The sequence below is a fragment of the Chiloscyllium plagiosum genome, chromosome 3, assembly GCF_004010195.1.
Source record: "Chiloscyllium plagiosum isolate BGI_BamShark_2017 chromosome 3, ASM401019v2, whole genome shotgun sequence".
Classification (NCBI taxonomy): Eukaryota; Metazoa; Chordata; class Chondrichthyes; order Orectolobiformes; family Hemiscylliidae; genus Chiloscyllium; species Chiloscyllium plagiosum.
The window spans coordinates 10,928,515-10,939,555 of NC_057712.1; the positions used below are offsets into that span (position 1 = coordinate 10,928,515).

Genomic DNA, 11,041 nt, shown 5'->3' on the forward strand with positions numbered 1-11,041 from the left:
AATAATATTAAAAGATGTGTATATGATCTTCATTTAAAACTCAGCTTTGATGCTAAATAGAAATCAAAATAGATGGTTTTCATGGAAGCTACTTGTGGATTTGTATGGAATCTTTAAATCTTTATTTGGTCCAACATCACAAATTATAATGCAATGCATTTCATCATTTACTTCAAACATGACGAACTGAGTTAAGTATTGGACATATTATTTTGTGCATTGCATAATACAATTCTTCTGATGTAAACAGTTATAACTGTGTTGAGTTTGCTTGGGAACATAGTAATCCTCATAATTTTGAAATAGTCAAAGTCAATTACTTTGTAAGAAGTTTTACTTTTTTATTTTGGAATGGGCGGCATGGTGGCACAGTGGTTAGCACTACTGCCTCACAACGCCAGAGACTCGGGTTCAATTCCAGACTGTATGGAGTTTGCACGTTCTCCCCATGTCTGCGTGGGTTTCCTCCCAAAGTCCAAAAATGTGCAGGTTAGGTGAATTGGCCATGCTAAATTGCCCCTAGTGTTAGGTGAAGGGGTAAATGTAGGGGAGCGGATCTGGGTGGGTTGCGCTTCGGCGGGTCGGTGTGGACTTGTTGGGCCGAAGGGCCTGTTTCCACACTGTAAGAAATCTAAATCATAATAGCCCTTGTCAGCTAGTAAATCAGAATCAGTTATTGAATAATAACAAATCAGATCAGTAATTAAAATTAAAGCTTTCACTTAAACAGATGTCTGTACCTTTTCTGCTGTTCATATTTGAACTTCGATTTACTACTACTGGAGACATTTGTGTGCACTCTTCATTCTCAATGAGTTCTAACATTTGAATAGTATCATATAAAATAATAACATAAATTTACCTTATGTAAAATACACTTCTAAATCTAGTACATGAAGTTGAGATTTTCAGATTAGAGCTAATATTTAATAAAACAAAACTTAAGTAATGATAAGATATTTCAATTGGTTTCTTATTTTCTGTCTGATACTCTAAAATGCTGGGAAAGCAGTAATCTATAGATACTATTTGCCAAGAACTGTAACTTGCAAATTATCAAAGGAACTGCCAAGCATATTGCCAAGTAGAACTTCTGATTTTCCATCCTGTGTAACCTATGGGAGAAAGCGATTTAATTTTAACAATGCAGGTCTTGCAATATTTTTTTGATAATGTAACTCATAACTCTTGTCAAAAAAGATTATAACCTCAGAATAAATGCATAGACCACAAGTTTTAAACACACATCCTACGGTATTATGCAGTTAGAATGATCTCTTCTGCACAATTATTTATGGGTGTCTAACATTTGTTGTTGATATTTGGTTACGACTACAAAATGATCATTTGGAAATCTTATAAAAGTGTTGCCAAATTGAAACTTTTTATTTATTGTCACTAATTAGAAATTGCAGCAGAATTTGGAATATTAAATTCAAGCACAAATTCCTGTCTATTAATTTATTTAGCAAAACATACAGAGGCTTACAAATCCCAGATCACTGAATTCATAAATACCTAAGTGATGGCACTAAAGCAAGACTCTAAGAATGCTAAAAATCTGAAATAAAACACAAGTTGTTGAAAATTCTCAGCAGTTCTGGTGATATTTCATAGCATCCTTGCAGCGTGGAAACAGGCTATTTGGCCCATCAAGTCTAACTGACCATCCGAAGAGAATCCCACCCAGACCTACCCTATCCCTGTAACTCTGTATTTCCCATCGCTAATCCACCTAGTCTGCACATCCCTAGACACTACTTATAAATTTAGCATGGCCAATCCAGTAACCTGCACATCTTTGGACTGTGGGGGGAAACCGAAGCACTCGGAGAGACTCAGGCAGACTCATGGCAAATGTGCTAACCACTGTGCCACCATGCTGCCCATTTGTGGAGAGGTAAAGTTAATTTTTGAGTTTGGCCATTTCAGCAAAACTTGGAAAAGTGAGAAATGCATGTTTTGAGCAAGTGAGTTGGGTCAGTGGTGCGGTGGATGGGATGGGAGATGGAACAAAGAACAAAGAAAAATGTCTATTATACTGTGGAGGGCAGGAGGGTTTAAGTGACAATTTATTTCCAAGGCTAAAGGAAACAGTAATGGCCAAGTAAATAAGCAACAAATGGATTTGGAGGAAGTGTGAATGACTGGATCCTGAATAGATATGGGCCTAAAACAAAGAAAAGGAAATAAGATAGAAAACCGAACCAAATAAATTGAAACAAAACTTGGACAGAGACCACGATCTAAATTTGTTGAATTTAATGCAGAATTCCTAGTTTAAAGTTGAGGTGTTTTTTGGACTTGTATTCAGTTTCAATAAAACACTGCAGGAGGCCATGGACAGAAAGTTCAGAGTGGGAATCAGGTCGAGAATTAAAATGACAGGTTCTGGAACTGCAGGGTCGAGCTTGTGGACTGAATGGAGGAATGCCACAATGCAATCATCTGACGCGGAGAGAGTGAGGACCGCAGATGCTGGGGAATCAAAAGTGTGGCGATGGAAAAGCACAGCAGGTTAGGCAGCATCCAAGGAGCAGAAGAGTTGATGCTCCGGGCATAAGCCATTCATCAGGAATGTGGGGGTGGAGAAGGGGGCTAATAGATAATTAGGAGGGTGGGCGTGGGGTTGGGGGAAGGTAGCTGGATGTAGGTGGGGGCAATTGTGATAGGTCAGTGGGGAGGGTGGACCAGATAGGGGGGGGATGGAAGATGGACAAGTTGGACAAGTCAAGAGGGTGGTGCCGAATTGGAGAATTGGGTCTGGGATGAGGTGGGGGGAGGGGAGATTTGAAAGCTAGTGAAGTTGATGTTGCCATCGACGACTGGAGGAAGAACGTCTCACCTTTTGTCTTGGCACCCTCCAACCCCACAACATCAAAATCAACCTATAATATATTACACTGGAATTACAATTGAATTCTTGTTCCACGGATGGAAAGTTGAGGTCTTGAATGGTGAGGAGGGAGGATATTAGAGGACAGATGCAATCTCTTGCCCTTGGGTGGAAGGGAGATGTGAGAAGGGAAGGAATCATTGAATCACTGGGGATCAAACCAGAGTATCACAGAGGGAACAATCCCTTTAGAATTATGAAAGGTGAGGGAGAGGAAGATGTGATTGTCGAAGGCATCATGGTGGAGTAGGCAGAAATGAAGGAGGGTGATCTGCAAATACAGAAGCTGATAGCGTTGAGGGTGGGGACAAGGGGAGACCATCAATTAATATAAAAAGGAAGGGAAGGGGCAAGAGCAGAAGTATGGGAAATAGCATGGACAAGGCCAAGAACCCCATCAACTAAGTTATGTTTTATTGAACTTCCCTTCTTCACTTTTCTTTCTGGGTGGACTTATGACAATCAATGTATCAATTAGGGGACTCTTTCTTACCTACATTCTGAATTTGACATTTCATGGACTTTACTCTAAAATGTTAATGATACCTAGTTCTTTAGCACGATCTATCTCTCACTCTTCCTTTTCCTTCCTTAACTCCCCCCTCTTTATTTCTGGAGATAGGTCAACCAAAACTCAGGATAAGTTCTTACAGGGACTGCCACAGCATTGTTTCCTCAGTTTATTTTCCTTCATTGTACTACAACCTTCCATATTCCTCTGACAGTGATTGAGAGGACCTTCTCACCTTTCTATTGCACGGAAAAGGGCTGTCCTAAATCTCTCTTTCATGGGCGGCCCCAGCAGGTGACATAATAAACTGTTCAAAAGTTATCATTCTTGAGATTTAGTTTTACTTTTAGTCCCTAACTCTTTAAAATGTTTCCTTTAAAATCTTAAACCTACTTCCAATTAAGTAATTCAGGTCAACGTAGCCATTTCATTTTCTTTACTGCTCCTGAACAAAGCATCTACTATTTTCACAGGAGTGGAAACAGTGTAGGTGTGTTCTCATATTCACACAATTTCAATAGTTCACAGAGATAACTGCACATGTTAAAATGAAATGGCAAAGCTGATGTGATTTTTCACAAGTTGGATGTCTAAAAATTGAATTGAGCATCTATTTTAGATCTGGTGTATGGGAGGAGAAAATCTAAAATTGTCTGAGCTCTTTCGAGAGATTGGGTACTCTTTTAGTCATGGTCTTGGGCATGTTAACGGGAGGCCAAGTGTCCTTTAAGAGAGGTATATTGTGCCTTTTGGTTTTGTTAAAAATAAACATGATTATGTGTAAAAAACGCATAAAGTTATTGGAACTGTCAAGCTCACTCAGGTCAAAAGGAATTATAAAAATAGTTTGCATAACTTTCAAAGGAGTTGTCAGTTTCTCAGTGCATTTAAAATTCCTGTAATTTAATATTTGGAAATAAAAATGTTGTGTTAAAAGATCAGTACTTACTATTTGTTGGCATAAACTTAAAGCCTACCAGTTGACAAAAGCTTAGTGTATTATTACAGGATTAATACTTCATAACTGATTTCACAGCCTTTCATTATCACAGTTGGACGCCTGTTATTACTTCACAATTTGATTGACAGGTTCATTTTCTGACATGAGAGAAGGGATTTTATTGCTTCTTTTTATAAGGAATTAAAGGCAGTTAGATGTGGGCAATTTTTTAAATCAATGAGTGTTTATTTAATATTCCATTATTGATAGGCACTTAAGAACTTTATTTAATCTCAGCATGGGTGCTGAGGTCTGTCAATGTTGGATACTGTGGAGTTTAAATGGGAGGTATGGGGCAAAGATGACAAGTTAGGAGCATGGGTTGCCATGCATGGAAAACACAGTGGCCTAGGAGTAATCAAGAGCCGTAGGAGATGGGTTCATGGACATAGGCTGGCATGAATAATAGATAATAACTTAGTATTGAGGGTTTGAAGGATCATGAGCAGAGGTAAGCATGGACGGCTTGAAGGGCCATGGGGTTAGTTGGGGTCATGAAGTGGCATGAAGGAAATAAGGGATATAGGGATGCCAAATTGGTATGGATGGGGCATGGACACTTTGGGAGGGATGAGGGACCATGAGGGCTGAGGGCAGGATGGCTGAATTTTCCTCTGTTGTTTTTTACCCCTCCCCCCTCACTTTGACAAAATGTTGATGAACTGAGGCAGGGCCCTTGCTCCAGCCAGCCTCTGCACGAGAGGTTTAGAAAGCAGGGAACTTGCCTGAAAAACCCTCACAGCCTGGGAGCCAAGATTCAGGCCAATTTGTGAATCAATAATTGCAACAACTCTGGGAACCTCCGTTAGCTATGCGGGTGGTCAGTCGCATTTTCTCTCTCTGCACAATGTTCATGTGGCACTTCAATTTCGATGGTCAGTTCTTGGGGGAGAGGACTGAACTTTCTCAACCTGCAGAAAACAGGCTGGGAGGCACAGGGGCTGGAAAAGAAATGAGGTACCAGCTTGGACTGGCTTCTTAAAGTGCTGCTTCCATTGGTGTATTTTACCATTGCTGGTACTGGAAATGGACAGGATGCCTAACTCAAGGAGGTAGGCAGCTGTTTTAAACAGATAAAGACCCTGTTAGGAGTCAATTTATATTGCTGTCACAGACTTCCTGTATCTGGAGAGGCACCAGCTATTAGGAAAGTGATCTCTCATTGGAGAACTTTTCTCCTCTGAAAGTGAGCCCTGTGAATTTTTAAAATACTTTTCTTCAGCTACCAGCACATCTGATGTCTCTGGAATTCATCAGCATCAATTCATCTCCAGGTGGCATTGCTGTGGCTACCAGCCTTCTGACTTGGCTTGGTGCCATTTTTACTTGGAATGCAGGCTCAAATGCAGCTGATTAGGAGTCCTCTTGTCATAAAATTGTCAAATGGGTCCCTTTATCCTAAATCCTGCCTCATAATCTCCTTCTCACCATGACTCTCCAAGGTCCTCACTCATCAGATAAATTGCAGGGTGACAATGAGGACTTCAGATGCTGGAGATTAGAGTCAAAAGTGTGGTGCTGGAAAAGCACAGCAGGTCAGGCAGCATCCGAGGAGGAGGAGAATCGACTTTTCGGGCAAATATTTGGAAACAAAAATGTTGTGTTAAAAGATCAGTACTTACTATTTGTTGGCATAAGCTTAAGCCTACCAGTTGACAAAACCTTACTCTATCATTACAGGATTAATACCTCATAACTGATTTCACAGCCTTTCATTATCACATTCCTGATGAAGGGCTTTTGACCAAAACGTCGATTCTCCTGCTCCTCGGATGCTGCTGATCTGCTAAGCCTTTCCAGCACCACACTCTCAAGATAAATTGCAGGCCCTGTGATCCCAAACTTCCAACAGTTCCAAACTCTCACAAAGACAGCAAAACTCTCTTTGACACATCACATAAGTTGTCTCACTATCAACTGAAACCTGCCAATCTGAAAATAACTAATCACACCTCTCTCTTAACTAATACATTCCTCATTTCTGATTGAAATGTACCAATGGTTAAAGTACCAAGTAAACATCTTTAAGTAGTTCCTAGTATTGAACAAAAAATTAAATTGAACTGAAAAAACTGTAAGATTTAAAAAAATGAAAATGTCAGTGGTTACGTCTCACTAAATTTCACTAAAATCTTATTACAATTCTTCAAACTATTACATTCTTCTGGGCTCACACTCCAACAACAATTTGAGATTGGGAAATCATAGCATTTCCTCTGCCCAAGACCACAACAATATCACAGAGTTGTGAACGCAAACCAGCCTTCCTTTCACTGGCTCCATCTATCCTCCCCATTGCCTCAGGAAAGCAGCAAACATCATCAAAGATCCCTCCCACCCCAATTACACTCTCTACAACTCTCATCCATTGGGTAGAAGATACAAACGTTTGAAAACACATACCAACAGTTTCAAGAACGACTTCTTTCCTGCTGTTATCAAACTTATGAATGGACTTCTCATGTATTAGAGTTGATCTTTCTCTGTAACTTCTCTGTAGCTATAACACTCTACTCTGCATTCTGTTCTATTACACCAACGTATTTACATAAGGTGGGATTTGTCTGGATAGCACACAAAACAATACTCTTCACTGCATTTCAGTTGATATAACAGTAATAAATCAAGTCTAATCAAATGTAATTTAACAGTATTTTACGTGATAACTATGCTTGTCAGTAATTGGATACATTAGAGAACTTTATGCCTTCTGAAAGAATGATTGCTGTGCAATTCTAATGGGGTCTGACAAAATAGATTTTCATCCAATTGCCTCGCACATTCTTGTCCATGCAGTCTTAATGTTGGTGATTCTGGAAAATCCACCACCGCGATTGTATGAACAGGGCTAATCAAAACATAACTTGCTCTAAATGGTTGAGGTGGTATCCATAATACAATAGATTATACGTGGGCCAGTCTTGAGGTACTGAGTCAAGATTAGAGTGGTCCTGGAAAAGCACAGCACGTCAGGCAGCATCCAAGGAGCAGGAAAATCGACGTTTTGGGCAAAAGCCCTTCAGCAGGAATTCCTGATGAAGGGCTTTTGCCCGAAACACCGATTTTCCTGCTCCTCGGATGCTGCCTGACCTGCTGTGCTTTTCCAGTGCTACTCTAATCTTGATGCTAATCTCCAGCATTTGTAGTATCCACCTCTACCTGAGGAACTGACCTGATAGGCCAAATAGTTTCCTCTTTTGCTGTTCTTGAGTTTTGTTAACTTCTGTGAGATTGCCACGAATTTTACTAACCTTAGTTTTTAATCGAATGAGATATTGTTTTTGAGGAGACATTCTCAGATGTACTTTGAAAGGTCTGAAAAAAATTAAAGTCATATAGTATTACTTGCGATATCTCTTTAATTGTTTTAAAGAACATAGACATGTCCTGTTTTAGACAAAAACACCTGGCGAACTTGATCCATTCTGCTGCAGAATAATGCTCTGTCTTGAACCATTAAATAAAGATCAGGGACATCTCACTAAATGCTGTCATGTGAACACTGCGAGGGATGCATAACACCTTCTGACTGAATGGATCCTGCTGCTGGCTCAATTGACCAGCCTTAAATTAATACTACCTTATGCGGTTTGATGGAAAATATCACAAATGACACCAAGATTCCCATTCACAAATTCTCAAAATACCATCAAGACAGCACTTAAAAGAGCTTCGAAGGTCTGCACATTTCTCTCACTGTGCACTCCACTGTCAGAGGACCAGAACCGAGGGAACACTGCAGTGTCAGAGGAATAGTTATGCAGCTGGTGCAAAATTCATATTTGCAGGGCTGGAATTGGGGAATGCAAGCAGCATATGGAAGCAGCGCCTCAGTATTGACACAATAGCAGAATTCTCTGGTTTTGAGCTCCTTTGAAGCCAATGGACAGCACTCCACTGAACCCGCACAAAGTAAGTTCTCCATTGGAGAAAGATGAGAGATAACTTAAAGTGTTTGTGTTTATTGTTCTGAGACTGTGGAATGTATCATAGCAACAGCCCACTAAGATCTGTTGCAAGGCACATATTATATCTTCTTGCGTCATCTTGGGAGGCCATCAAATAGTAACTCAGACTATATATCCGATTTTTCCCTTGCATGAAAGTAATAAATTACGAGTTACCTTTTTCAATTCGTATTATCCATACTTTATCTTCCACTGCCCACTCAGTTTCCTAACCAGGTCTAGAATTCCTCAAATGCTTTCAGTTAGATCTTTCGCATGACCTACTCTTTTTATATTTTTATTTGAAATATTGGATCTACATTTGAAATTACCCAATCTGAATCCCTGAATTGACAGAGCTTTGGCAAGTTACGATGAAGGCGTCTGTAACTTCCTCACCTACTCCTGTTAAAACCCTGGGTTGGAAAATATCAGGTTCAAGGAATTTTCCAATTTAACAATATTTTATTTTCTATTCCTCTTTGTTGTTGACATTAATTTTAGGGAGTTCCAGTCCTTGACTGATTTCCATGAAGTGTCTGTTATAATATCTTCTTCTGTGACACAAGGGGTAGATTTTCATGTACTCAGGGAGACTTCATGGAGTTTTGAAAATGGCAACCAGGACTTGATTCTGGGATATATGCTGGAGAGGTATGCTGCAGCTGTATAGACTTTAGTTAGGCCCACATTTACAGTATTGTGTGCGGTTCTGGTCACCTCATCATAGGAAGCATGTGGAGGCTTTGCAAAAGAGGTTTACCAGGCTGTTGCCTGGATCTGAGTGCATTAGCTATAAGGAGAGACTGGACAATCTTAGGATATTTTGACTGGAATATTGGAGGCTGAGGGGTGACCTGATAGAAGTATACAAAGTGATGAGAGGCGTGGATAGATGATTGGAGCACGTTGGCAATGGAGGTGGTAGTAGCAGATATGATAGCAAGGTAGAAGAGGCATTTAGACAGTCACATGAACAGGCAGGGAATGGAGGATATGGACCGCTTGGAGACAGATGGGATTAGTTTAGAATTGCATCATAGTCAGTGTAGAAATGATGAGCCAAAGGGATTGTTCCTATGCCGTACTGTTCTATGTCCTATGATGCAGTATCCAATGATGTTCTGAGCCTCTGTTGCAACACAGATAGCCTTCCCAGAAGTCTGACTGTTGCAACAGAAGTTTAAACTGAAGGTACGCTGGGTCAGCTTATTGTCATGCAGTCTCACACTGTTGCTGTCATGGATCTGGAGGTGTTCCAAGAGGTCTGCTATATTTTTTACTAATCTTATGCTGTAACAGATTTCCAGGATTACAATCCTGTGGAATGTGGTTCCATCAAATGCAAAACTGCTCCCCTTTCTCAGGATAACAGTGTTCATCCACCCCCTGCCCCTCACCACAACTTCAGTAGCCCTCCTGTTGTTTATCAGTCAGAAAGATTGCTTTCAAACATTCCAAAGTGGTGCTGTCTGTATCCGGCCTAGAGTGGCTCAAAGTCATCTCCAAAGCCATCAGTCGTTTCCTTCACTAAAATTCAACAGCTTTCCATCACCTTTCCATAACCACTGCAGTAGCACTGTGTTGGTCACCAGGAAAGACAAAAGGACCCAAAACAATGCACAAGAATTTGATTGTGATATCGCAGGACTTCTTTCATGTACATGGATTAGAATACTTGTTTTATATTGGCTTTTATTTCACCATTGGAACAGGACTGACACTGTGCTGCTCAGTGGCACAATTGATAATCCGTGTGTAGCTGCTGTTTTGTCAGTAAATGGGAATTGGAGTTGTGGTGTTGGTAATCTCATTCATAGAATATCTTTATCTACATCCAGAGCAGAAAAAGAAAAGCAATATGTTATGTCTCTTTCCTTCTCCTTTTTGCGCTGCCAATCCTATTTATGCTGTTCCCTGTTGCAGCTTCAAGCCATGATTTGGCTGCTCAGTGCCTTGGCAGGGGTTATCTGAATGCCTCAATTGATAGCCCTGGCAGAGACAACTATACAAACTTTTGCCCCTGCTAGCACCAAAACATTAGTGCCACAAGGCCCAAGTTTTGCATTCAGTATCACTACCCTGCAATCCTTTCCTTGCTAAAACATTATGGTCTGGTTATAGTCCAACAGGTTTAATTGGAAGCACACTAGCTTTCGGAGCACCGCTCCTTCTTCAGGTGATAGTGGAGGACACAATCGTAAGGCACAGAGTTTATAGCAAGAATTTACAGTGTTATGTAACTGAAATTATACATTGAAAAATACCTTGATTGTCTGTTGAGTCTTTCATCTGTTCAAATACATGAATGTTTCACTTCTTTCATGTGTAAATCACAAAACTTTTTTCTAAAAGTTGCATTCTCAGGTTAGCTGTAACAATTGGTGTTAGCTAGACAATATGTTGAAGGTGTTAGTCCCCTGTGTTCTCTGTCTATGCCATGATGTTTAGATTGATTCTAATCTAAAAAGGGAGATAACAGAGTTTTACATGAATTCATGCTGTTTTTGAGCAAAGTACAATGTAACTCTAAGTACAAATTCACCCCACAAAATACATGTGTGCATGTGGGTCTTTGTGTCTGTCTGGGTTGGGGGTTGTGAGTGTGAGAGAGAATGTATATGTGTGTGTAGTGAGTGTAGAGTGTTTTAAGTCTGTGAGGGGGTGCATGTGAGAGTGTGGGAGTG

General features: G+C 40.3%; 1 protein-coding gene across 2 annotated transcripts in view; it reads right to left on the reverse strand.

Moving 5' to 3' along the window:
• Window positions 1-561: 561 nt before the first annotated feature.
• The window catches only part of LOC122540902 (adhesion G-protein coupled receptor F3-like), an 82,095-nt gene continuing 71,615 nt past the window's right edge, over window positions 562-11,041 (reverse strand). For both annotated transcript variants that reach the window (XM_043677193.1, XM_043677186.1), the window contains exons 17-18: window positions 7,659-7,722; window positions 562-1,115 (exon numbers count right to left, since the gene is read on the reverse strand). In XM_043677193.1, coding sequence (XP_043533128.1) covers window positions 7,660-7,722 — 63 coding nt within the window. In that variant the 3' untranslated portion in view covers window positions 562-1,115; window position 7,659. The remainder of the gene's footprint in view (window positions 1,116-7,658; window positions 7,723-11,041) is intronic.